Here is a 26,681-nt window from a genome sequence, read left to right as displayed (position 1 = left end):
TATTCTCTCTGGTTATTCTTCTTCACACCTGCAGAATTTTCAGAAAGAGTTCATTCCAGTTGTCCCGTATTTCTCCTTTTACGTTCTCATGAAGAATTCTTTTCATGAGAGAAATTTGGAGAATGCATTTTTTTTGCAAGAAGGAGAGTGGGAGTAAAGGCCGATTTTGTTTGACTAAGAAAAAAGAAATCGGGTTGATGCCAATGCGAGAACTACTCCAGACTACTGGTTTTATAGGGTGCTCAGTGTGAGAAGTTCTGATTTTTCATCAGATACGCTTCCTTCATTCTGCCCCCAAGTTTTGAGAACGTTTTTGCTATGTGTACTGCTCCAGTAACTTGTTGAAATTTCAAATTTGGAATCTCAGAAAATTTGAATGCGATGTCTCTTCAATTCGAAACTCTGACTCCTAGGTGCAAACATATCCTTGTTTGTGAAAATTTACCATAGACTTGGATTATATGATAAGTAATTCCGGATGTTTCATATCCCACCGATCTCGTGCCATTTTATTCATTCCGTCCAAGAAAAAGTTTTTTGGCCAAAACATTTTTTTTTGATTTCTAAACGTCTATCTCTCGTTTTATTCTGTTTCTGTCTCCTTGTCACGCCTGCGCTTAATAGTAAAATAATACGAAGAAGTTGACAAAATCCCATGAGAGGTGCCCTCCAGGCCGCCATATTTTTATCTCATATGTTGCTGAAGACACGTTTTCTGACGACGAGGTCTTGCCAGAAAACTTGTCTTTTTTCGCCCCGTGTCGGGAGCCATTTGTTTTTCATGGGACGACTAATTTTTCACAACGGCCATTGCTTTCCGGGATACCAAATATGCGATTTTCTGATTAATGAATGACCATATGTCTTTGTGTAATTTGTCTGTTGCTTCTTTTAAGGGAAGTTCTCAATTTCCTTTAGATTTCATTTTTTTATGTTTAGCTTAGACGACCTGTCAGGATCCTTTTACATCAGGATCTCCATTTTATTTTAAAGCATACTGACTAGTCAATCCGTGTTACTCTCCATGGCTTTGTATCCGCCGCATCCAGCCACTTATGATCCTGACTAATTGTGGCTGATCAGTTTTTTCGTTTTGTGATACACGGACCAACTTTTGAGACAAAATAAGAACTGGACAAAAGAAGATGAAGAAGCGGCTAAGGAGCAAGTAAGAAGACGTCGAAGAAGACGAAGAAGCCACCAGCACCACGATGTCCGGATGGACCGAGATTTATGAGTGGTGTCGCTTTTTGTCGCCCCTAACGTCGACAAATAACACAGACACTTAGCCGCCCCACGCCCTCCCATTTTGCTCTCCATTCCGACACGACTGATTTCAGTCTTAAACTTGCAGTGGTTTTTTGTAATCAAATGTGTCATAAATTCGAGTCTTGGAATTACACGTTCTCAGTGCCGAACAAGAAAGTTCTGAATAAAGCGGTCAACAAATTATTTATCTATCTTTGCTAGTATCAAACCCTAAAGGTTAGCAGAGGATTTTTTTTGACAAAATCTTTTTTATTCTTCTCTAGTCCGCCTTATCTAGAATGTCACCAAATTTATGAATTCAGCAGATATCGCATATTCTTTTAGATCAAAAATTTTGATTTGTAAATATTAAAAATGGAAAAGGTCAGTGTGATTAATGTATCATAAGATCCAAGATACTGGTCGGTTTCTTTAGAAGTGACTAAAATGTGTAAACTATCAGCTTAGAAAATCAGACCGAACCTCCGATATATATATAGTCGGAAAGATTTCTGTTTCATTTAATTTTATAAAATGTATGCACCAATATTTTCAAGTACGCTTGAGATTTAGTGTTTTTAAGTGCAACTATTTTTTTTTCATTCTTTATCGAAAATATTAGAACAAAACATCTAGCTAATTAGAGTTCAACTGATTTGTACTTTTACTAGTAGTTAACTGACTGTTTCGTAAATTGTATTTTTTCAAACTGTATCATTAAAGTGTCCCCCTTCATTCAGACAAATGTCTTACATGCGAGTTGTTTCTTCTTTCCTTCCTTGAGCCATCAGCTGGTCCTCATTAGTTTTCGTTTTTGTTTTTTTGCCAAATGTTCGGGGTCAAATCACTCACTTTCGCTTATTTGTATTGTTTTGCTCGTCTCTGTTTGTTGCATTTCTACTTATCAGTCAAAAATCTCCTATTTTCTTCTTTCTTCTTCGTTTCTCGTTTTTTTGTTGCCTGTCTCAACCAAAACTAACTCTTTCAAGTGAGGCGTCATCTCCATTCGTAAATTACATTGCACATTCATCTTTGAAAAACAAGGAAAATGAAAAGGAAAAAATGAGAAAAGAGAGAAAAAAGAAACAATCGTGTCTGACTGACTGCTCGATAATATCCCTTCGTCATATCTGCCGTTAACATGTCAAAGCAATGTCTCCGAATGAAGAAAAGGGGGAAAGAAGACAAAGAAAACTTCAGAAATTTCACTTTTTATCTTACTCAGTTTTAATGGGAAAACCGAATTTTTTCTTTGTTTAGTTTGTCGAAAAAAAATTTGAAGTTCAAAAGTTGGAACGTTTTTTCGACTTCATTTTTTTTGGTGGCTTGGCTTGGAGACTAGAGCCCTGTGCCCTGAGCCCTATGACGGATCAACGGCATCTTTCGCATTTATCTTTTTGAAAGTTTGCAAAAGGACGCGACGTTTTTGACACGTCTCCAGAAGAAACCGAAGAAAACGTTTGTTGTTTCTTCCTTCTCCTTTTCTTCTTCCCTCCCGTCATGCTCATCTTTGTGACAATAATTTGATCAGAAAAGAAACTCCTCAAGGCACATTCAAGATTATAATTGACGAACTCGGGTGGGTTCTAGGTGCATTGGTCCTTGTTCTATAGGCAAAAAAGAGAAATGTAGAAGATTGAGGGTGGAAGGAAACATCTTTTTCTCGTTCATCTTGTTCAAATGTTCAATAATCGCGTTAAATACTTGTCTTGGAGAGCATGATTGATCAGCTCTTTTTACTCTTTCCTATATGTTTCTTGTTTCTCATTTTCTATATGTTTCTGGACTCTTTTGCACATTTGTCTCCGCATTTGTCTCGTTGCATAACACACAATGTATCGATGTATGGATCAATGTATTTCCATATTTCCAGTTAGACATTTCAGAATTCATCAACTTCTTTCTATGTGTTTTTTAAACTCTCATTGAATTTTTGTTTCAATTCTTATCCATTATATTTTCAGAGTGCTACTAATCTTCATATCGCTTATGGTCCGCAAAACTGGATCTAGGGGTGAGTGTCATACATCGAAAATTAGAATTTGAGGGCGGAAATGACAAATTCGGAAGTGTCGAACGACAAAAAACAAGAGAAAGTCCACATCCGGAAATTAATTTATCCATTTCTTGTCTTGTCGTTTTTCGAGTATCATTGTTTGTTTTGTGCTTCACTCGTCCCTTAAACTGTTCCCTTCCCTCAAAGTTTTTAGGATGTACACACTCCCCCAATTTCAATCCGTCAAGAATCAAGCTCTTTTGACCCTGAAGACTTAATGGTCTAATAGCGAACAAGTCCCAAGAAAAGGAAAGGGAAGAGAGGAAGAATACTATGAGAATGTAGAGCTTAACTAAAGCGCCGCCTACTTATTTAAAGCAATAAGCTGTCGGAGGAGTGGGCTTGAGACGAGTATTTTCCATTGTATTTTTATCCAATTTTCCAACCAATTTTCATACAATCCTCATTCAATTTGCTCGCAAACAAAAACTGTGGGGCCGCCTGGTACTCATAGTCATCATATCTGCCATCTTTTTTATCTTCATAAATATATTTTAGCTTCTTAAACCTCACAAACAGAGAATGCAATTGTGGTTGTGCTTGGGTACTAATTCATTTATCTTGGAAACAACATATCTGAGCCCAAGGGTACCCGACAAAGAAAAGGAGAAAAAAATAATGTTGGGTTTGGCCAATATTTCGGGATAACTGGGATGAATGAATATAATTAATAAATAAGACAAACCCAACATCCCTCCAGTACAACTCAGTTTGTGTCTTTTTCAATGCAAGCTTACATATAGCAATGATCTAATTTCTCAACGCATTATTTCTTGTTACAGTATTCGAGTTGCTCCTCGTGTTGCCGTCAGCCAGTACCATCAGCAAGATCGACGAGACAACGACGTGTGGAGTGTAGTAGCAGAACTTCAACGGCATGGGCTCAACTGGAGCATCCGCCACCTATCATGCATATGGTGATCTCATTCGCACGCCATCCATTCATCCTCTTATCAGGTACCTAATTTTTTGACAAAAAAAACTTTGAAATGTCCGTCCCTTGCATGTTTTCCCCAAGAAGCCAATCTCATATATAGTTCCAGGAGCTGTTCCATCAAGCAGAACAACTTGTGCAACAAGAGAAGTCGACCAATCTCTGACAAGGACTTCGACGATGAAAAAAGTGGTGGGTCCCTAGTACGATTTGATCTATCAATAGGGTGCAACAAAGTGTGAAAATACACCACCCTCGCTGTAATTTTAGGGTTAGTCTGGTATAGTCGGAGCACTCTGTTGCTCTTTTAGTCTGGTTTGTATCTTTGTATACTAATGTCGGCTGTACCAGCGAAAAAGACTCTGTTATTAAAACTTCTCAGTGTGTTGGAGTCAATAAGTAAGTTTGACATATAACTCAAATGATTTATATCTTAGGCCCTGAGTAAAACGGAAAATAATTAGAATTGCAAAGGAGGAAAACAAATTAAAAAGATACCAACCGAACGAACTTTTGGTACTTGTGACTTGTGGTTTCGGTTCCTTTTTTGTTCTGTTTCTCTATTCTGATGACGTTTAGTATCATCACAACGTTCCATTCTTCTAATCTACATGCTTTGAACTCAAAGCAATTCATTCCATCAAATATCCAACGAACACTTGTTTCCTCCGACCAATCCACCCTCTATTCCGTTTTTTTGTCATCACTCTTCCAATCGAGGGTGGTGTCACCGATCATTCTGTTCTTGTCTCTTGAATGTTCGTCAATCATATTTGCTCCATGTCGCCTCCACTTCTCGTTTCCTTTCAACACCACTCGCCATGTTATTGAACCTTGAGCCGTTTCATCAGCATGGTGGTCGACTGGTCCCGACAAAAACGACTTGATAGTTAGTTTTTTGTTCATTTTTTGTTATTTTATTCAGTTTTCAAAGTTAACATTTTTCGTCACTTGGTTCAGATACAGCTACTAAACGGTATGAAATTAATATCAATATGACAACAATATGACCATTAGAGTTATGTACCTAAATTTTTCCCACGTGCGATATTTTCAGTTTATTGCACTATTTTTGATTATTTCCGATATTTCACTGTCACATTTCCTAGAATTCCGACTTTTAGTACAAGTATTCCAGTTTTCTTCTGACTAGTTAGGCCGTTCATTTCTCGGACCACTCGTCGTTTTTTTTTCTTGTTACCCTGCCCCTAGCCGTCAAACCAATTAGAGGTCTGAGCGCTTAATTTTTATTGTTGTTTATTGCCGTCAAAACATGCTGGAAAGAGAAGAAGGAGCAGAAGAAGAAGACAAAACAACTGAACAGAAGGAAAAAAGAAGTCAAAGTCAAGTTGCTGGTGCAACAAAGCGGCCTTATCCGGCATTGCGTGTCATCATAGTCGTTTAATCCCACTTGTTCCCAACTTATACCCCTTTAATCAATTCGCCAGCGGACATTTTCTGTGCTTCCTCTACTCAGCTGAAGTCTACTGACTCCAGACATTTCGTTCTTCTTTTTTCGCAGCTCATTTCGCTCATATGTTTCTTCTTTTTCTTCTTCTAGTACGCCAATCTCTGCTAACGATGGTCAAGTAACCCGCCTTGTTACCCCCCTCTCCGCGACGTTCCCGATCTACCATAAAATCTGTCTTCCGCCGAGACAACGTCGTCAAAAATGTGGGCTCCAGCGAAGGATCGCAGTAGGACGACGGACATATGCGATTTACGAGGTGCAGATGCGATTCTTGCTCAACATGCGCATCATGTGTGCTCGTCAACGGTTTTTCTAAACGCCTCGCCTAGCTCGTCCTACCATCGGATTGTGCCGAATCAAGCTCACATCCTGTCGGCCAGGTACAGTCGTCATCCACCACGACGGACACATTACTCATTATCACCGAAACTGTCGCAAGGATCGTATCGTTCGTCGGCGGCGTTTTCCACCAGCAACGGTTCCATCGGAAACGATTCACGGAAGCCGGCTTCCAATCGGCTAATGATCAGAGGAGGTATGTAGGCGAGAGAAAAACGTGTGAAGTTTTGAAAGGGTTTTCCCACCATTTGCAAATGCTTGATTCTCTTGAATTGCTCATCTTCACTTCCTTTAATGTTGCATTTCTAATTTTTGACCTCTCATTATTCACATTTGATAGAATGAGACATTTGCATAATGTTTCTAACCTTTCTCAGTTTTCAACTTTGGATTCATCAAGAATCTTAAATTAACTAGTCACGGGACCAAGATCAAAAAAGATTAAAAAAATTACTACTGCCTGAAAACAAGTTGAATAAAAAAGATCCCACAAGACGATAATGTAAACCAAAACATCAAATAACAAGTGATTGAGTTTAAATAGCAATACAATACATGTCTGTTTTCCTAATTACTTGTCATTCTTTATCCCTACTTGAACACAATCGGCTACTAAATCGCTCACTTGTTTAGTTTTATTGAATGTGTCATTTGATGGACCCCCGTACATCTTTAGTGTCCAGAATGAGACAGAGTGAAGAGTTAGGCTGGCCGAAAAAGAGGGAACTTAGAAATAAAACTAGGAGGGGGGAATAAAGTGCATTGATGTTCAAAATCTCTTGAAAAATTCATTGGTTCATTGCCAGTTCAGTTTTTGTGAGTTTTGGGAGCCAGTCACCCCGTTGGGCAAGGTTTGAACTTTGAAGTTTACATTTTTGCGGTTTTTCTTTTTTTTACTAATTCTGAACCCCTCAATAGCATAACTTCCCAAATTTTAGAAGTTCGAAGTTTTCATGCTCATGGAAGTTAATCAAATATTCCTATGTCATGTGTTGACTATGTTAGCTGTCAGTTTTTACTATTGATAGATGAATAAAGTGGAGAAAAAACAAACACTACTCATCTTTGAACACCATTCCCTTTTTCCCGTTCAATCCTAGTTAACCATTCATTTTATGGTAATTTATACATTTCTCAAGATGTTAGTAGAATATTTTTATTTTTTATTTTTTACTTGAATTACTGAAAACACCAAAACATTGCAAACTGACTAGGACTGTCTGGGGATCATGTAATATATCTGTTAAAATGTTATACTCCGCTTAACTCTCCCCGTTAGAACCACTAATACCCAACGATGTTTTATAAGGTGGCTTTCAATGTGCATATCATTATTGTTGGAATATCAAAAGCATGTACATAATATAAAGAAGGAAGCAATGAGAAGACAAGATTGAGCCCATTCCGTGTCGTGGCGCTCACATTATGGTATATGGCCGCCGTCATCATCTGGATCAGCTCTATGATAGTCAAGGTATAAAATCATGTTTACGAGATGTGGAAATGACTTTTCTCCTCATCATTCGTTTTCTTGTTTTTTGGACTTAGTTTACCTCTTACCTGCATCTAGTGAGATACCGACATCATTTCTATTCTGGTACCTAGACAGAATCGAAGGAAGAACGTCTAAGGTTTGATGCCGGCTGAAATTGAAGCAACCTCGCCTGAAGCATCAGGTACTGTCACTTTGATAAATGTGATATAATTAAATAATCCGTATTGTAACCTGTATGAGAAAACACAAATGTTTTTCTCCCCACATTTTTTGAAAAAAAAACACAACTTCCTCTAGTATGTGGAATAATTTATAATTCATTTCATTTCAAAAACTTTTTTTGCAATTGGAAATTCTCTATTCACTCTGAGCATTTGCCCAGTTTTTTCCTATTCATGTTCCTTCTCACTTACTATCAACATATTTTTTTTCTCCATATCCATTTTCTTTTTCTAAATGTCACTTTCTGGTTATGAGCAGAATTAATAAGCCATCATCAAAAAAAAAATAATTTAAAAACTGCGTAAGGTCGACGCTGTTTTTTCCAATTATCCATATAATGCGAGTTATGAATTTCGAAACGTTGCTTCTCTTCATTTTCCAATTGTTTTTCTTTTCTATTCCTCTGATGAGTTTCGTTTTCATGTGACTAGATTGTTACATAAGGTTTATGTAAGAGATGCTCAATGAGCAAAAGTATAGGATAGCCAACGCAATTTCAGATTCTCGTCTAAATGAGATTTAAGAAAATGGTGAACTGAAAACAAAAAACCTCAAGTCAGATGAACCTCGGATTAGAATCCTTCAGAATCCTAAGGAATTTTTTGTGATTTCAACTTCTTATTTTGAGGATTTTTGATATTTCATGTACGAAAATAATTATTGCGTGACAAGAATTTTGAATGCACGAAACCTAACATAAGGTTCAGACTTTGCCTCTAGAAAAGTGAAAGTAAGTAAAATGTTTTTTCCTGCGGATGAGTTTCTCTCATAAGACACTCAGACAATTTATTTGGTTTTCTACAATTAGATTACTATGTCATAGTTGAGATCCCTTTTTGAGATGAAGCGGTACTATGAAGATGTGTAATTTTTTCCGGAAACATTATTTTTTTTGGTCGGGAAATAATATATTTTCTTTAAAATAATATTTCAACGACCAAATTTGTATAAACGTTTGATTCATATTTTTTTCAATGAGTTTTCTCAGTTTCCACAAGATCAAAATATTCTTATCAAATTTACGATGAGTTTCTGTCATAACGCATATTGTCGCATAATTTCTCAATCTTATTTTTCATATTTTTGTTGACAAATAAAAGTTTTGACGGTGGTTGCTGTTCGTCCTGCATGGCGACAACGACGAACGCAAACTTGACAAATGAAATGACAAATTCCTTTTGTGCTCCTCCAGTTTTTGTTCGTCTTGGTGGAGGCTTGAGAAAGGCAATTCACATCTTCATACTTCGTGCTATTTGCCTATTGTGGCGGCGCCCGCTAAGATAATTGGTCGGCGTAAAGAAAAGAGCAGTCCCAGAATGAAGCAGCCGTAAAGACAGGAGGGAGGATATCCCAGGACAACTAGTAGTTAGTTGTTTTAGTGAATTCTTTCCAAAACTTTATTACCGTTTCAACTTTCCACATTTCAGCTTGAAACATTCCTCCCTGTGTTTTTGTGATCTTTTTTGCGTTTCAGTCTCTTATTTTCTCAACTCCTTCGAAAAAAGCTAATGTTTCGCGAACAAATTCCAAACTTCCAACGTTAGTGCACCCTTTATACACTTCCCCTAAAAAAGTTCAGATATCAATCTCTGACGTTTATTATGAAGTGAAGAGACTGAGCACAAAAAAGACACAATCGGCATTGCTCACTTGTCGCCCTCGATATTCCCCCAGAGACTTGTTATTCATCGTTCCAGACGCGCGGAAACTCTCGGTCAGGCCGCCCGCCGTTGCCGCCAAAGCGCAAGCGGTCCCCACCAGTAGCCTTCTACCAATCGTGTCACCCAGATTTTTCTTCGATTTTTATGATTAATTTAGTTTTTGTTGTCGAACCATGTTTGCCGAATGGGCCAGGACTGCACACACTGGAATCTATCCAGACAATCCGACGGCGGTCGCACTACTGCCCTTCTTTGCAGCTGCTGCTATCAGATACCGTAAGAATTTTCGTATATTTTAATCCTTGAGTCATCTCCTCCAAGGTATTTCACTCAGTTTACACAAATACCTCTCATTCTTCCCTCAAATAATAATCTCTCATAAATCAACATTTTGAATTACCCCCAACACATGCTCCTGTCCAGATATTGGGGCTCTCTTGTAGAACCGCAGTGTTGGAGAAGAAGAATCATCTTGTCGTCATGATTGATATGATATTGTGTATCATTTATCAAAGCGACAAGACGAAGTGCAGCGTTTTTCTGCCAGCTAGTTGAGATTGCCCGCATCACACGTCTGTGGCTGGAGCGATTTGAAATGGCAGTGGCGCTAGGTGTCACTTAGAAAAGTCGTCAACACCAGAAAGTTTTTGCGGAGGGATTATTGCTCCCCGCTTCTGAGATTTTTTGATTGGTTCTCTCGGGATAGCGAATATTTTTAAAGAAAAAAAAAACTTCTGTGTTGAGTTGAGAAAAGAAGAACGAGTGCACATTTCTGGGAGTTTCAAGTTTTGAACTAGTAGAAGGGTTATACTTTTTATTCGGAATTAATGTTTCTTTAGAATATACTGTTAGTTGAGATGCTCTCAGAAATTTCTTTTAGCTGAGAACTGAAAATGAAAAAAACCAAAAATCACCTGGTTTGACTTGTTGATGACAACAAAGAAAGAACACAACAACATCTGTATACCAAAAGTGATAGGCGGAGCCCAGAAAGTGATGCCGACACACCGATATATTGTGGCGCACACACACACAAACTCACTTCTCACACACAGCTGTTTGTAAGGTGCCCAGACATGATGAACGTGGCTCCTGGCGGGAGGTGGGAGTATTACGAGACACGAAGGTGCGAAAAGAAGAGCCCTCCCATAGAACCAATAGAGCGCATCCAGCACCAGCTCCAGCTCCTCCGAGAGCTCACAATCCTCTATGTGTATTCACCCGTGGTGTTCCGATGGGTTCATCCGGAGCATACTCGTTTCGACGTCTTACTCTTGCGCATCTTCATGATAATCCCCCATTATTTGCTGGCGGGAGGCGGAAAAGCTCTGCAACTGCTCAACCACGACCGTCGATTACTTCGGCTACTGTTGGAGTTGGTGACCCATTTATACCGTACTACCACTATCGGAAACCTCCTAGTAGGCCGCCGAGTAGACCACCAAGTAAACCACCAAGCAATCGGAATTCAGCTGCACTGAGCCGCCATAATACAGTAAGATCTCACCAATTTGCCTTCGCATATGATGGTAAGTCTTCACACCACCAGAAATCCTATCCCTGACATGTGAAAAAAGCAATTAAATCCCTTGTTACACTTTGTACAAATTGTAGTCTTTGATCTGATTCGTGGTCTAGCATCAATTGAAACAATCAAACAATCCATTCATTTTCTCACGTCCTGCCATGTTATTCATCTTTTCATCGCGTCATTAGTGCCCCCTCCACTCGCGGGTTCTCCTACTTATCCGTCTCGACGACGAGCTATCACTCAACCTTTCTCAGTAAGAAAAAAGAAATTTATTTGTTTGTGTGTAGAAGCCTCAGGTAAAAAGAGTGGTGATTTGAACGAAATTCCTGAAGAAATTGAGACTTGGAATTTTTATTTCGAAGGAATCAAAGCATAAAAGTTCGGTAGTGGAAAGAGGAGCAGTTTTATGAGTGTCATGAAATCTAAAGAGACGAAGTCAAAAAGTTTTCGGTTTTTATCGCACTGATCATTGATGTACATGATAGGAATTGTAGAAAGTTGACTATTATTGAGTTCTATCAAAGTTTTAGGCAGGTAAAACACCAAAAAATAGGAAAAAAAACAGAAAAAGTTGTTCCCACTTCCAATTCTATTTATTCTCGAGTTTTTTTTGTGAGGGACAATCTAAATGAAAAAAGATTTGGTGGTGTCTTGGGTCTCACAACCCGAAACTAGTAGAGAATGTTTTAAATGAGGGGACCGCGGGATCGGTGTCGCAACCTCTTCTCGCGTTTCGTATTTCCTTTCTCGTTGGCCGCCCGCCGGATATCTGCAATTGCCAACACAATCGACACCCCCCTTCTACTTCTGCTCATCGACTAGTTTTGAAACTTTTGAAGCCTAGACCAAAACATATTCCCCTTTTTCTATATTACAATCAGAATTAGCGGATAGTTGTCAAGTTGAAACCCTTTCACTTCTATTCATATTCTTTTCCTCTCCCTACTTGTGAAATCAGACCAAACGGAACGGAACTGGTGGATCAAATGTCCAATTCGGGTTAATTTGGCTAGCCATCTGTCTTGGCCAATCCTAAACTTCTGTGCCATCATAACCACTAGTATTTTCTAATGGGCTCGTTGGGAGTCGGAAGAATATTTCAAGTTGTCCAAAAACCACAATTGAGACTTCCGCTCTCCGATCTTGCGTTTGTTTCCTCTTTACCTGAGCATTGTCTGCCACCTTTGTTTCGAGGTAAGTGTCTAGTAAAGTTAAAAAGCTGGATTGAAAAAGAATCGAAGGATTGAAAGATGAATAGAACCAAATTTTTCTGTGTGTGACAAGTTAATTTTATTAATATTATTTCTTTCATCTATGAACGCTATTCTTGCGGAAGTACTTAGACATCAGTTCCTGTTGGTGTGTTTGTGCCGCACAATCCAAAAACCAGATATTCTGAAAATATCAGATCCTGAAATAGTCCTTTTCAATACCAAAACCTTCTAAACAAAAAAGAAGCCAAATAAAATTAGTTGAATAGAATAGAGGGGATGAATTGCTATTGATCATCACACAACCCTGGGGCCCCTTTTTTCTTTGTCAAAATCTAATTTTCTCTTTTTTTACAGAGAACATTGGTCGTGTGAAATGGGAAGAATATAACAGGAGAGAAGGTATCGAGGATGTTCCTGAACAACCAATTGTGGTGCGGGTTCCTATCTGGAGGAGGATTCTGAAAGTAATCATTGTATTTCAGAAGGGAAAAAGAAAATTTTTTAATTTCCAGCTATTGAAAATCCTACTTCCTCATGTTGGTCTCAATGTTTTGTTGTTATCGTATATTGCCATGGGAGCGACCGTATTTATTTGGCTTGAAGCTGATCATGAATTAGAGGGCAGAAAGGTATTTTTGTTTCCATCTAACGGAATTATGACTTTTTGTTTTTAGGCCAAAGTGAAACATGTCTTCGATATCTATTCCCAAATCATTAATGAAACTATTGCATTATCATCAAACCGTAGTGACGCCACAACGGTGGAGAGTCGAATGAGACCACTACTGGAATCGCTATCAAAAGCTCACGAGTATGACGACCGCTTCACTGATACCAATCAATTGTGGACTGGAGAACAAGAAGGAATGACTACTAGATGGACATTTGCTGCTGCTACACTTTATGCGCTTACTGTGATAACTTCTACAGGTTTTGTTGTTCAAATTAATTTTTCTACTTCAAAGATTTCAGGTTACGACCATGTTACGCCTGCCACTGATCCCGGAAGAATATTCACCGTATTTTTTGGTCTCATAGGTATCCCGTTAATGTTCATAACTGCTGCTGATATCGGAAAGTTCTTATCTGAAATTGTTATTCGGTTGGTTTCCAAAAAAATTTTCAATAATTAAAATGATTCAATTATAGAACGTATGCAAAACTTCTGGCAATGTGGAAAATGATAGCCAACTTGGTGGAAATGGTTCGGACTCACTTGTTTGACACTGATGTGGATTCTATAGACTCAATGTGAGTTTTTTTTTGACTTTCAATTAATATTATTCATATTCTGACATTTCAGGGAGTTGAAGAAAAGTAAAAAACGGAACGCCAGTAGTTTAGACGACGAAGAGTGTGAAGACGAAGAGGATCGTTTGCAACTGCCAATTGCCAGTTATTTCACGCTTATTATTGGTTATTGTTGTGTTGGAAGTTTGTTGTTCAATACTTTTGAGAAGGGACCAGTATGGTAAGTGTAACAATTTAGCGTCTGCAAAAAACCATAACTAATATTTCCAGGTCGTTCATACATGGAGTATTTTTCTCATTCAACACTATCACTACAATTGGTTTAGGAAACATTCGAGTTCAACAGCACTACTATTTGGCTGTGAGTTGCATGTCAGCAATTATTCTTTGATAAAAGAAATCATTACAGCTCGCCGTATCTTATGTGATTATTGGATTAGCTGTCATCACTGCCTCTCTGGATCTCTGCTCCTCTACTCTCAAACGGACATTCACCAAACTTCACTACTTTGGAAGAAAGATTCGTGGTGCTCGACGTGGTTTTGCAAATATGAGCGATGACATTCGAGAAGCGATGCGTATAATTGCCGCATTGAAAAAGACTAGGCAAGTTTTTGTGTCCCACTGACCATTCTCTCCTTTTTTGCTTATCCAACCGAAATTTTCATCATTCCAGGCCATCAAAAGATCGAATAACTCTGGAAGATTTGAAACGTTTCCTGGAAGTTCAAGAACACTTACTACGGCAACCATATGTACCATACAATGTTCATTTGCTCCGATGGATTGAAGACAATGTTGGTCCACAGATGGTAAAACAATATGAGATTGATTATAGTTTGAATCTGTGGTTCTGCTTTTCGTGACTTTTTTATTTTATTTTTGCATTCAAGTTTTTTGGTTATGAGATATGTGCACGAGTAGTATCGGGTGATGAACTGACAAAATATTTCAACGGTTTCAATCTGTTTTAATATTCTGACAGTTGTTGATTGAATGCACAAACTTGTTGATTCACCGAAACAAATACCAAAATTTCAGAAAAATGAATTTTCAATAGCAGAACAAGTAAGTTGATTTGAACCAGCTAAAGTTTGGTGTAAAAAGTGTAAAAAGTGAATTTATTGGTATCACTATTATTATTTCATTTTTGAATTGAAAACGCAAAGTTAATGATTTCATTCAAAATTTTTTGCTTATTCATTTTGGTGGAACTTCTAGCTGTGGAATATCATCATTTTGCACCCGCAGATGTGATCTCGATTGTTTTTGCCGGCTATGTCTTCATCATTCAGTTCATAATCCTTCCTAATTTCCAGTACGCTCAGTATATGGATGATGTCTCCGGAGGGAAAACTCCAATGTCACCATCACGCCTCTCTCACAAAATGTCGTCCAGTGACCCGATGCTCTTTTTCTAACACTTGGAAAGTCTCATTCTCTTGGGTTTTTGCTTCATGATATCAGGTTTTCTTGACATTACCGTTTTCAAATATTCATTTAGAATTCATCTTCTCAATCCTAGAAATTTCTGTCCGCCAAAGTTGCCCAAATGTTTCTAGTAGAAATTATATTATTTTAAAAGTTGGTGATTTATGTTTCTTACTTCTCTTTTTTCATCTCTCTGATCTTTTCACTGAATTTTCTCTTTCTCTCAAAATTCTGTCCGTGTGTTTTTAAAGCTTCTCTGAAAATGATCAACATTTGAACATTCTTTCTGAAATTTTAGTAACCTATCCATTTTTCACAGCTTTCTCATTTCCGATTGTGATTTTATAGGGTTTTTCCTTTTCTATTTTATCACTATACCATCCTTTTTTCTGAATTGTTTCTCTCTGTTTTTTAAATCTTGAAAATTATTTATTCAATCAGTCCAAACGATAAACTGTTCTATCTGCAGTATTCATAAGGAACTACTCAAACTTATTCAGGATTTTCAAAAATACTAAATCTTAATGATGGGAATACAAATTATGAACAAGCTTGACCAAAGTAGAAGTGCACTTGTGTAGTTCATCTTTTGGAATGAATTCATTTTTCGAATGGGCATTCTTGATAGAGCCTCCTCCAAACAGATATTTTGCCTTAACCTTGTCCTTCGCGTCAAAGTAAGCAATATCAGTATTGAATGACACTTGATCGGTTTCTGCTTCAATAGGTGGAACATCCAGGATCACAGGGTCGTTGGAACTCAGAAGAGTAACCTCAGCACGGCCTACAAATGAAACGTTCATTGAATTGCTGAAATAGTAAGGAACTAACCATCAACAACCTTGTTCAGTAGTTCTTCAATATTTTTGACCGAAGTAACGACACGGAAGAATATATCAGCATCACATTGAGCCGCCCACGCATTCAACGCTTGACCACCAGCTATTTTTCCAACGTTGAGAGTGGTAGACCCATAGGTCTTGTCAGATGGCCATTCAAACTTCAAAACGTCATTTAGCACTTCCACCATTTTGTGAATGGCACTTGTTCCAGAATCTGGATAACCGGAATGTCCAGCTTGGCCGGTTACGGTTAATTTAACCTGAAACTTGAAATATTGAAAATTTCACTTTTTCCCAATATAAACCTTCAGAGCTCCTTTCTGAATAGTTCCAAACTTCAACTCTGTGGGTTCTCCAACCAGCAAGTAGTCTGGAAGGATACCAAGTTTGTTTGCCTCCTAAAAATTTTTCAAAATTTGAACTCATATTTTCTGCACACCCCTCACAATCATTCCAACATGGTCAAGTTCCTCTCCGACCACAAAAAGTAATCCTAATGCCCTTGCAACATCCTCGTCGGTGTTTGAAATAATGGTGGCGGCTGTGACCATTGCAGCCAATTGTCCTGAAACGGCTTTGTCTTGTCACTTTTCCATTCATTTTGTAGACATTTTTTACATACAAAGTACAGAAGTCGCCAGACAATAATTTTTTGATAATTGCACCCTCTCCTATCCTTTCACAGTTTTTTCTTGCCATGATCAATCTCACTTATGTTCTCGGTATAATGGACGTTTGCAAAAGTTTCCGACATCTCTGTGTAAAGTTTGTCCGAGTGGCTACCAAGAAATAAAATGAATTGAACAAAGTTCAGTCTCGTAAAACAGATGTCCTTCTTCATCCGTTGTTATACAATCGGATGCGCGACACCATTGGGACATTAAAATAATTTCTCGCAACATTGCAGAACACTAGGGAAATAAGAATCAAGTGACCGAAGGTCATCTTACTTCCGGACACGAGATGAACAAAAAACAAAAATGAATAGGAAAAAACCTTTAGCATCATTCGACCCGTTTCCATAGATGTTCTTGTCGTCCTGGGTGGGTGGAAAGTACGGAGGAACTGTGTCCAGATGAGTGTTTAATAGCACTTTGACATCTGAAATGAAGTAGGATTGTGTTTCTTTGTGTTTCATTTAAAGTACCTCCTTATTTAGTTAGCAGAGTGTTTTTTTATAAAAAATAATTGGTCTAGGTTTTTGATCAATGTGTTTAAATAAACATCATGACTTGAAGGAAAAAATAAATGTTGGCTAACTAAATTTGAACTTTTAGTTCAAGTTAGGAACACTGGGCTCTATCAAACTTTATGCAGAACACCCTGAGAATATCAAGTGAAAATAATCTTCTTCATTTTAGATAACCTATTTTCTGTTTGACTCAAGCATGGAAATAGTTGGGGGAAAAAAATTAATTTTCTTTACTTTTGAGCTCCTACAGCACTACCGTACTAAGCATCTGCATATATATATTTTTCTTCATAAACCAGTATATGCAGAAATATTGGTTGGCTTCGGGTTAAATTTATTGCGACTAAAAGCTGTGATTTTTTGTTTACAGTAATATTTCAGGTTTTGAGATAATACCGTTTTCTAAACACAACCGCATAAAATATTTATCTTCTCTATGTTATCTCTGGGACCTACATTTTGGGTCTGAGTTTCGAAATGTGGCGTACACATTGAACCGATCTGTGTCCGGGATGAACTGCTTTTGAACAGTCCAACCGTTATCCTCCAAGTCTTTTGCCACAACTTCGGCAAACTTTGCTGAAACCTCGGAATTATTTTTGGTCATGTCATTTATCCAAATGGTCACACCTTCGTTTCCAGTTGTGGATGAGTGACTCATATAATCCAAGAGTCGCTTCTCCACTTCTTCTTCCCACTTGATTGTCATGGTTCTCAGAAACACGCGAAAACTGCAATGGATCTGTTTACTTCGTTCAGAAGATGAGATTTGACTTATGTCTAATGGCAAATCTCTTTCTACAAGAAGATAGTCGATTCGGAAAAAAGGTTTTGCCTTCCGCCGATTTTCTCAAGGCCATTTTTGGACCATGCAAATTCAATATCAGAAAGAGAGAAGAAAGGAGAAAAAGACTTTCCGTAAATGAGATCGAACGGTTTGATTATAACTGGTTTTGAAATTTCGAATAATAGAAATCGGAGAATACATGAAAACACTCGAAAGGGGAAGTAATACAAGGAAAAGAAATGATTATGAGAACAACTGATTTCATGAAAAACGAAAAAGAAAGATAAAAGTACAGTGTCAACGATTAGACTGAACCTGATACAGAGGAAACACGTGGTTTTATGACTAGATCTCTCATTGTAACATAGATAGTAAAACAAAAATTGAAAACCAATATATCACTTGATTCTCGATTTGATCAACACATTGTTTGTCTTAATAAAAACGTCGAATGCTGTGTTATACAGGCGCAAAACTAGGGCATTTCCGTTGGGAATGAAAGTAATAAAATTGTTGTTCCCTCTTATCAACGAGGCGGTTGGAGATTGATTACAGCAAGTCACTAAAATATATTGTTACTGTTAATTTTGTTATGTCTCTGTAGTCAATGGTCTCATTCAAATAAGTTCATTATCACAATAACACAAAAAAGGAAAATGCGGTGAAGTGAAAACAGTTTCAAAAAATACCATGTGTCAATATTCTAGAGAAAAAAGACTCAATGGGATAACATTTATCTAGATGAAAATTCAGTTCTAGAATCCGAAAATCCATAAAATACTTTCTTTTATTAAATTTCAAAACCCGTAGTTATGAGGCGACCAGTGATGGTCTAACAAGTAGAACACTCAAGGAACAATACCTATATCTCAGCAAAAAAAATAAGTGAAAAAACAGTTTGAAAAAAAAATTAACCAATGTTGAGGAATGATGAAAAAGTACCGATTGCAATTGACATAGATAACTAGAAGGATCAGTGAACGAGAAGAAAAACATGAGAAACATTTGGAGAGGGATGTTGTATTTACATGGAAAAGTGATAGGTAGGTTGAGCCAATGAAGTCAAAATTAAGGGATAATAAGAGAGAAGACAATAAATACAACATTAAAAAGAAGAGAGGTGGGAGGAAACATGATATTGTAGTTGTTTCTCAGGTGGCTTTTAGAACTTTCTTCGGAAATCGCATGTCCTCAGATTACAGTATTGTTTTTCGTATTGTTGACCATCACAGTTTCCGCTTCCGTAGCACTTGCGGACACGTTTACGAACACCATCACCACATGTTTCACTGCACGACGACCAATATCCCCATCCTGAAAAAATGACACCAATTAACTTTTTGTATCAAAACCGAACAACTGAAAGAAATGGACAACAGGGTGACAGAGGATTACAAATACTTTAGATGTTGTTACTATGAATCTTGTACTTTTTGTATTTTGGTACTTTGTGACCCCCGCTACTTGTAAATTGTTGGTTTTGATTTTCCAATGTCCCTAGTCTCAAAACAATAATTGTAAGGGTGTGTTCCGTTTTTTTGTATCCTTTACAAGTTTCATTTTTACTCCTCATACCAATTCACGTGACCCCCACCCCCACACTATGACCATGGGCAATTCTCGCAAATTCCGAGAAAATAATGAGATTCTGGGTTAGGTCGTCCACGTTTCGGCCGCAATCTCTCACCACCAATGGGAAAAAGACTTATTCTATTGTCGACTTGACTTGACAAACGACTATAAATCTACAGTATGTCGTTTCGCAACTTCTCGACTTTTTTTTCTTCTCCGTTTTCAACGGTACTGAACAGGCGACTAACTAAATAACTCAATAAACGGTTTCGGCAAGTCAAATCGGATCAAGTCATCATATCTCTTATCATCAATTCATTGCAAATCGAACCATTCTGACGCCAGATAGAAAAAAAAAGATGGGAGGTGATTGAACACAGTATCAAACGGATCAAAACACCTTTTGCAAAAGTGTGGTCATTGATAAGCGCTGATTGGTGTTATAACCGTATCTTAGAAAGTGTTCTATCTTTTGATTCTTTTTCTCAATACTACTGTTTCGGAAGATTGAGATATGGGAAAACTGAACGGGAACAAAGAAGACAGCACAAAACATTGGGGAAGGAGGTACTAAATCGATTTGGATAAACAGAGTGGACATGACTGAATTTATATTTTAAACTTAAACAATACATCACTAACTTACTATTTTTATATACTATCATTATTATTATACTTGTTATTAGAAAATTGTGATTTCATTATCTGAATTGTCATAATTAGGTCATAACTACACAAAAACTGTCTACTCACCTCCCCAAGCAGCATTCCTATTCTCACAATCCCTATCATTACAAATAGCTGATTCTTTGTAATTTCCAGGGCAGTTTCCAGTTCGACACGTCCTCGTCCTCCTTTTCACTCCGGCTCCACAGCTCACAGAGCACTGAGACCATCCTGACCATGTTCCCCAATCATTCGCATTTGATGTAGCGCAAGCTTGCTCATTACAGAATTGTTGTTCCGAGCTAGCACCCATACATCCACTTCCGAAGCAAGATCTGCTTCTACTTCTAAGTCCTTTTCCGCAAACTCTGCTGCAATCCGACCACTCATTCCATAGGGACCATATTCCATCGTTTTGACATGTGGCTACGTTGCATGATCTACGTTCGTGGGCTGATCCGTCGCATGGTTCCTGGGAAATTACATAATTTTTGAATAAGGGAGCAAAAGTCAAAAAACTTACTCTGTTACAAGTTCTCTGTCTGACAAGGGTACCAGGTCCACATGATGTTGAGCATGTGCTCCATCCTCCCCAAGTTCCCCAGACACCAATTGCATTGCATGGACCATTATCGCAGGAGCGGACTTCGATGTTTTTCTCTGGAACATAGTGAAATAATAACAAATTATTTAGGAACATACGAAGAACACAAAAAACATTTCAAAACATTACACAATAATTAATAGGATTTGTTAAGTGTGTGAGAGACGATCAAAAGATTAAAACAAGGGAAAACAAGCAGTGCGTAGGCGGAAGCGATGAGGATGAAAAAGAGGGTAAGACTGGATATCTTCTCTCTTCCTCACTTCATTCTCACTTGTGAACAGAAACAAAATAGTGTGTTAGAAGTGTTAGTAAACCTTTGAAGAAAGTGATGCGAAGCTCATCGGTGACTTTGTTCTCACCAGGGCAGTCGAATGCCAAGGTTCGGTGCGGACTGAGACACTTGCGGTATCTAGCTTGAGATCCGCGACCGCATGACACAGAACAATGGTTCCATTCGGTCCATGTGCTCCAGTCGTTTCCGGTTCGAAGGACTGATGGGCATGGTTCGGTTGCACATTTCTCGGTTTCATCTTCACTTCCTTCACATTGTCCTGTGATGGAGCAGGCACGGTTACTAAAATAAATTCCTTAAGTTTATGTTATTGGTATTCCTGAAATGTACCGTTTTCTATATCCACCTCCACATGTAGTACTACAGCTCGTCCAAAGACTCCATATTCCCCATTGTCCACGATAAACAGAAGAAGATTGGTCAGTGATCGGACAGGTTTCAGATGGGCATGATTGATCACGGCTCACCAGAGCATTGTTGTTACAGTTGAGGGCCAAGCACTCTCCATCCAAACAATATCTGTCATATCCACAGCTTGTACCATCTGGCAGGTTATCACCAAAGAATCGGTAATTCCTTTGACTTCCGTAATGTTGTTGAACGTCGCAGAACACCTGAGAGACACATTTCTTGTTTTGAAATCCAATCAAAATATCAGTTAATCAACTGACGACTAACAGGTTACTGTTCTTTGGTATTAACTGTCAAGAAAATTTCTAATAGTCAGATTTATTACTTGTACTCGATGTCTCTTTTCCTTCTTTTCTGTCCCTTCACCCTTTTTTCTTTTCCTAATCAACATTTTTATCATATTAGTCAGTCGAATGACACCGGTGACGAAACGGTTGAAAGAAATAGTAAAAAAGCGGAAAAAGGAATGGAAACCCCCACAACGGAAATCCCCTCTACATACTTTACATGCTCGTTGCGGGAAACGGTTGAGTTGACTTCCCTTTCCAGTTAGTTCACGGTCGTTCTTGAGACGTTTCTGTTCCATACACTTGTCGCTAATGTACTGAAAGGAAAATGAATGAAGACAAAGCGCGAACACCGTTAAGTACCTCGTCGACAGACTTGGTGGCACGACCGCACTGACGAGAACAAAGAACTGCTCTAGAAGTTGAACCGATGCAATCGCTTCCGCCGTTGGCTGGGTACGGAGCAGAACATGTTCTGAAAAAGTTAATTACATTTGGTCTTTTGGTCTCGAAAGTACCTTCTGGAAACAGCAAGACCAACAGATCCAAGAATTCCGTTACAGGTACATTGTGAGCAAATAGTTGCTCCCCATCCGGACCACGAACCATCAACTCTTGATGGAAGAGTTGTAGCAACTGGAGCAACATTTTGCACTGGTGGCACGATTTCATTGGTTCCAGTCCATGGAACACATCTTCCAAGTTGGCACCATTTGCTTGGTCCACAGAAAGTTCCTGAAGAAAAATTTGAATGATTTCCGATGTTTAACTTTTCAAATCAAGTTGTTTAATGCCGCAGGGTTCATTGCACTTTCTTCAATTTGTTTAGTGCCCCCAGACGGTTGCGGTCAATTTCACATTTCACGACCCCCTTCTTGTTTTTTTTTCTATCAATTCCTTCGTTTTACCAACCTTCCAACGCCGGATGCGAGGTAATAATTCTGCCGAAAGATGACTGTCCACACCACATCATGTAGCAAATGCCATCATACGAGTCTTGACGAGGTGTGACCTGTAAATAACAATAAGAAAGCTGCATCACTTCATTTCACCCCCTTAGTTGTCCGCATAAATTTCCATTTCTCTCCTTCTCAATGTGGTCACCGTCACTTTTTCTTTTTTTCCCGTCTTCCTGCCTGGTCACAAAAAGTTTCACACCGTCAAAGATGGACAGCATGTGAATTTGAGAAGATTGAATAAGGGAGAAAGAGAGAAGAAGAAAAAATGACATCGACACGGAAAAATGGAGAAGAGCGCAGTCAAGGAGAAAGAAGGAAAAAACGATATTTGGAATACGGTGTCAATATCGTTTTCTTGAAGGCGCTGCTGATGCTGCTACCCCCCCTCTTTTTCTCTGATTGCGAAGATGCTATTGATGCGGCGCAACTCGCCGGAAGTGGCGACGTCGAGAATAAAGAATTGAATGAACATCTCCGTTTCATTTCTCTCTATCTCTTTGCAATTATTTTCAAATACACTTGTTTTGGACGTGTTGCAATGTTGCGGTCAAAGAATGAAAGAAGATATCTCTTACAATGAATTTCATTCTTAGATTCTTTGCCTCCCGCCGACCCCCCACTTTTTTTCAGAAGTTAGATCAAACTGTGGGCGGAAAGAGGTGCAGAAAAGGTGATTAATGAGGAAAAGTGTCTTCTTTAACCAACCTGCTGATATCCGTTTCCATGCATCAGTTCGCATTGGAGATTCGCATCATAGATTTGGCCGGGTTTAACGTGGGACGAGACTTCCAATTTGGTCGGCATATTTGACACACGGAGACAGTTTTTGCCGCGGCCACTACAATGAAAACATATATTCGAGAAGCTTAACTCGACGTCCTAGTCTTTGTCATCCTTCCGATCCCTCAAAGTCATCTAAACCTACAAAACCTAAAGGTCAGATCGGATCATCCCACTTTCCGAGTGCATTCGCGTGTTACCAAATAAGACACATGACAGAAATTAGTTCAATTTCCGAAACCAAACCGTTTTTTTTCAATATCTGTAGTCAATGAAGCAGAAAAACGTACTCAAGACGTTGCAGGAACTGATGGTAATCTCTCAACGAACAAGTCGACCACGTGACTTTTCCGGGACCCAATGATGACGACATGATGTGTTTGGATGGGCAGTAAGGCTCATCGTGACGCATTCCAACACTAAAATTATAGAATGTTCTTTACTGTGAATTTGTTTCATTCTCTAACCTGTGACCAAGTTCATGGGTTCCGATGAATGCAGATGTAAAGTCTAATCCTTCGGCCAAAGTACACGTGTTCCATGGATCACACATTCCATCAAGACGAGCGATTCCGGAAATTGAACGAGATCCAGCACCCCGATGAATGTCGTAACTACAAACAACCACAGCTAATTAGATATGTCCTTTTGCGCCGTGTCTCTTTCAATTACCCAGTTAGCATAATAGCATGATCCCAGTCGCGAACAGCTAGATTTCGCTGGTATCTGCAGAACCGATCCAAGTACATTTGAGCGTTTCCATGATTGTGAAGGTATCCAGCAAGGGCGGCCTGAAACAATTTCTTTCATATGGAATAATCCCCCATCATAATCCAGTGGTCAATTTTCAATCTGAAACAGAAATTTCCAATTCATATCATGACAAGTACACTCTATAGTCGTTCTCTTTTATTCCTACCGGTTGTCTGGTAAGCACTTCATATCGGATGACACGGAAAGTGAGTGGAGGGCTTGCAGTTGGCTGATAGTACATGATCTGAATGTTGTTGAGAAGAGTCAGAGTGTAATCTTGAAGTTTTCGATCTGCCATTCCACCGTGTTTACTACTGAAGTGTCTCCAAAGATTTTCATCAACGAAAACTGCCAGTTCGACCTGAATAATAGAGAAATGTTCGATTTGAAACCAAATCAGTGAGTAACTCACAATAAGATCAGATTGCTGAGTAAGACGTTGTCCAGTAACGAAGACATCTTCAAATATAGCACTTTCATCTTCCACCAAAGATTCCTCAGTCACAACATTATCAAGACCACAGAAATCTTTTGGTTCTCCGGCCAGTGTTTCTCTTTTGTACACTACATGTGCTCCGTTTTCAGTAGCTCTTTTTGATCGATGAGCATGGTGATCAGGGAACGGGTGAATCACAATAATCTCGCCATCGTCGATAACTGTCCCTTTCTGAAAAATAACAGAATAGAAAGTTTTGAAAACCACACCCTGATGCATTCTCCCTTACTATTCTTCCATCACAATTACTGATAGCAGCGTACACTTTCTCGCCGTAATGATGGTAATGACAACTGTCAAGTGTTGATCCAAAGTCCAACGAGCCTCCCTTCTTTTCGTTTTTCTTAACAATAGTCACTCCAGAAGAGAGCAACTTTGCCAAGGTGGGCTCAAATGTCAAGTTGTACTTTTTGTTGAATGCCTGAACATGTCATTTTCGAATTTTGATAATGATTTTCTTGTTGTACCGTAAATTCCAGTTTATGCAAGCTACCATTTTGATGATAATACGGCATTGGATCAATCTCTTCATGCTTTGGAACTAAAAATATTCTGTGTTCATATTTTTGAATTCTAGTTACTATTGTTACCTTTAGCATGAGATTCTACTCCAAATGTGTATTTTAGGTCATCCTCGTTGAAGAATGGAAGAAATGCAATTGCATTCTGAAAAAAGAAGTCTGTTATTCTGTATTTAGTTCCGCATATTGTTTCCGTGTTAATCTGATTATAAAATTACAGTGCGTTGCAACTTTCTGACCTCCAGCGTAGTTTTTTTCTCTCGTAAAACCAAAGTTCAAGTTGTCGGAAGTCACTTCAGAACACCCAAGATGAAAAGAAATAAACAGTTTGTTTATATACGTGCTAACTTTTATTTCTTTGGTTTCCGAATCCCTACGTGCCGATAAGAAGTCGTTAAAACATTTTGCAGTAGTCATCAACCGTGAACCTTTTTTTCGCTGCTTCTCAACAAAGTTCCCAATACAGGCAATTCCAGACAAAAAAACCGAGGTCACACCTATATAAGTACTAATCCTTGCAGTAAACTCTGAATAAAAACTTGATGATCATCTTTTTATGATGACTGTAATCTGAGGTTGTAAATAAACTTTGCAGCTGTCTCTGTTTTTTTTTTGTTCTTCATGATTCAGAAGGACGAGGACACAAAGAACTAGAAAGGTTTCATGTTTCAAGTTCCGACAGACACTTTCGGATGAAGCGTGGATTTGATTGACCATAAGACTACATATCTCGAGTCGGGTTCTGATCTAACGTTCCTTTTTCTTTCAACACAACGACTTTTTTGTCAGTCATCATCAACGCCGTAAAGGCTTCAGTGTGTCAAATTCGCAGCGTCCTGCAGACGTGCTTCCTAAAGATTGGGGCGACGGCGGGAGGGAAAAAGCGTTTTGGAGGATATTCGTTTTGCACCTTGTCAATTCCGCCTTATCAACTTGCTTGATTCTATTTTATTCCCGCACGTCTCTCAATTCCTCACCCCGCGTCTGATTTGAAGTTTACATGGAGATAAGATAAAGACGCTCATATCCAACAAAAAACATTATAGAGATAGTGTTGTTCCCTCCTACTTTCTCTACGTCTCACAGGAAGCTTTGGCTAGATTTTTGGGTAGAAGGTATCGGTTAGAAACGTTGGAAACAAAAAGGAGGTGTGTATATACACATTATGTGAAACGTATCTCTAATGTCATTCATCTATCACTTTGCATCAACACCAAGACATATCAAGATGTCATTCAACCCGAGACAAGTGTTAAAACGTAGGCTGAGGAGAGTTCCATAAAAATCTTACACTATCATCAATTATGTGTGAAGTCTACGTTTTCTTAACAATGACAGTTATCCTAATTGCTAAGAATATGGTCTCCCTAACGCGCTTCACAAGGCAGACAATAATTTGGCAGGGAGGTAAAGGCAATTTTCAAAAAGCTGTGGGAATATGTTATCCTGGGCGAAATCTAGGAAGTTTTCTTTCTGGCGAGTTTTTGCCTGTCCGATTTCTTTTCTTAGCTATATGTTACGTTATATGCCTGCCACCAATGCGTTCTGTCGCTTCCACTTTCCTTCCTCCTTATCTCTGCCGTTTTATCTAGATGGGGTTTTACGCAACAACAAGCTCTGTTTCAATAAGATAGTTTTTCTTTTTGTCAATCAATTGCATTCA

At 38.6% G+C, this 26,681-nt stretch overlaps 6 protein-coding genes across 6 annotated transcripts; 3 read left to right on the top strand and 3 right to left on the bottom strand.

The window, feature by feature from the left end:
- Nucleotides 1-4,181: 4,181 nt before the first annotated feature.
- Nucleotides 4,182-4,480, top strand: GCK72_024816 (uncharacterized protein; the record flags this gene model as incomplete). Its single annotated transcript, XM_053736067.1, has 2 exons — nt 4,182-4,261; nt 4,348-4,480. The coding sequence occupies 2 exons, from the start codon at nt 4,182-4,184 to the stop codon at nt 4,478-4,480; spliced, it is 213 nt and encodes a 70-aa protein (XP_053579633.1).
- Nucleotides 4,481-4,922: 442 nt separating this feature from the next.
- On the bottom strand, nt 4,923-5,144 carry GCK72_024815 (uncharacterized protein; the record flags this gene model as incomplete). The annotated part of the gene is made up of 1 exon (XM_053736066.1): nt 4,923-5,144. One exon carries the CDS (start codon nt 5,142-5,144, stop codon nt 4,923-4,925), a length of 222 nt encoding a protein of 73 aa, XP_053579632.1.
- A 766-nt stretch (nt 5,145-5,910) lies between these two features.
- GCK72_024814 (uncharacterized protein) lies at nt 5,911-6,252 on the top strand (the record flags this gene model as incomplete). Its single annotated transcript, XM_053736065.1, has 1 exon — nt 5,911-6,252. One exon carries the CDS (start codon nt 5,911-5,913, stop codon nt 6,250-6,252), a length of 342 nt encoding a protein of 113 aa, XP_053579631.1.
- A 3,347-nt stretch (nt 6,253-9,599) lies between these two features.
- GCK72_024813 (uncharacterized protein) lies at nt 9,600-14,843 on the top strand (the record flags this gene model as incomplete). The annotated part of the gene is made up of 12 exons (XM_053736064.1): nt 9,600-9,702; nt 10,599-10,955; nt 12,526-12,635; nt 12,684-12,800; nt 12,846-13,101; nt 13,144-13,273; nt 13,321-13,422; nt 13,475-13,642; nt 13,693-13,783; nt 13,832-14,040; nt 14,099-14,234; nt 14,742-14,843. The coding sequence occupies 12 exons, from the start codon at nt 9,600-9,602 to the stop codon at nt 14,841-14,843; spliced, it is 1,881 nt and encodes a 626-aa protein (XP_053579630.1).
- Nucleotides 14,844-15,374: 531 nt separating this feature from the next.
- On the bottom strand, nt 15,375-17,596 carry GCK72_024812 (uncharacterized protein; the record flags this gene model as incomplete). Its single annotated transcript, XM_003117662.2, has 7 exons — nt 15,375-15,637; nt 15,685-15,955; nt 16,001-16,093; nt 16,142-16,260; nt 16,692-16,796; nt 17,344-17,466; nt 17,518-17,596. 7 exons carry the CDS (start codon nt 17,594-17,596, stop codon nt 15,375-15,377), a joined length of 1,053 nt encoding a protein of 350 aa, XP_003117710.2.
- A 1,240-nt stretch (nt 17,597-18,836) lies between these two features.
- Nucleotides 18,837-26,043, bottom strand: GCK72_024811 (uncharacterized protein; the record flags this gene model as incomplete). The annotated part of the gene is made up of 19 exons (XM_053736063.1): nt 18,837-18,988; nt 20,000-20,384; nt 20,436-20,572; nt 20,879-21,093; nt 21,142-21,425; nt 21,725-21,826; nt 21,873-21,984; nt 22,028-22,244; nt 22,422-22,521; nt 23,174-23,306; nt 23,539-23,667; nt 23,716-23,862; nt 23,921-24,039; nt 24,168-24,362; nt 24,414-24,668; nt 24,727-24,918; nt 24,965-25,038; nt 25,088-25,163; nt 25,996-26,043. The coding sequence occupies 19 exons, from the start codon at nt 26,041-26,043 to the stop codon at nt 18,837-18,839; spliced, it is 3,072 nt and encodes a 1,023-aa protein (XP_053579629.1).
- Between the last annotated feature and the right edge of the window lie 638 nt (nt 26,044-26,681).

Source organism: Caenorhabditis remanei, chromosome X (genome assembly GCF_010183535.1).
Source record: "Caenorhabditis remanei strain PX506 chromosome X, whole genome shotgun sequence".
Classification (NCBI taxonomy): Eukaryota; Metazoa; Nematoda; class Chromadorea; order Rhabditida; family Rhabditidae; genus Caenorhabditis; species Caenorhabditis remanei.
This window is presented reverse-complemented; position numbering and strand designations above follow the sequence as displayed.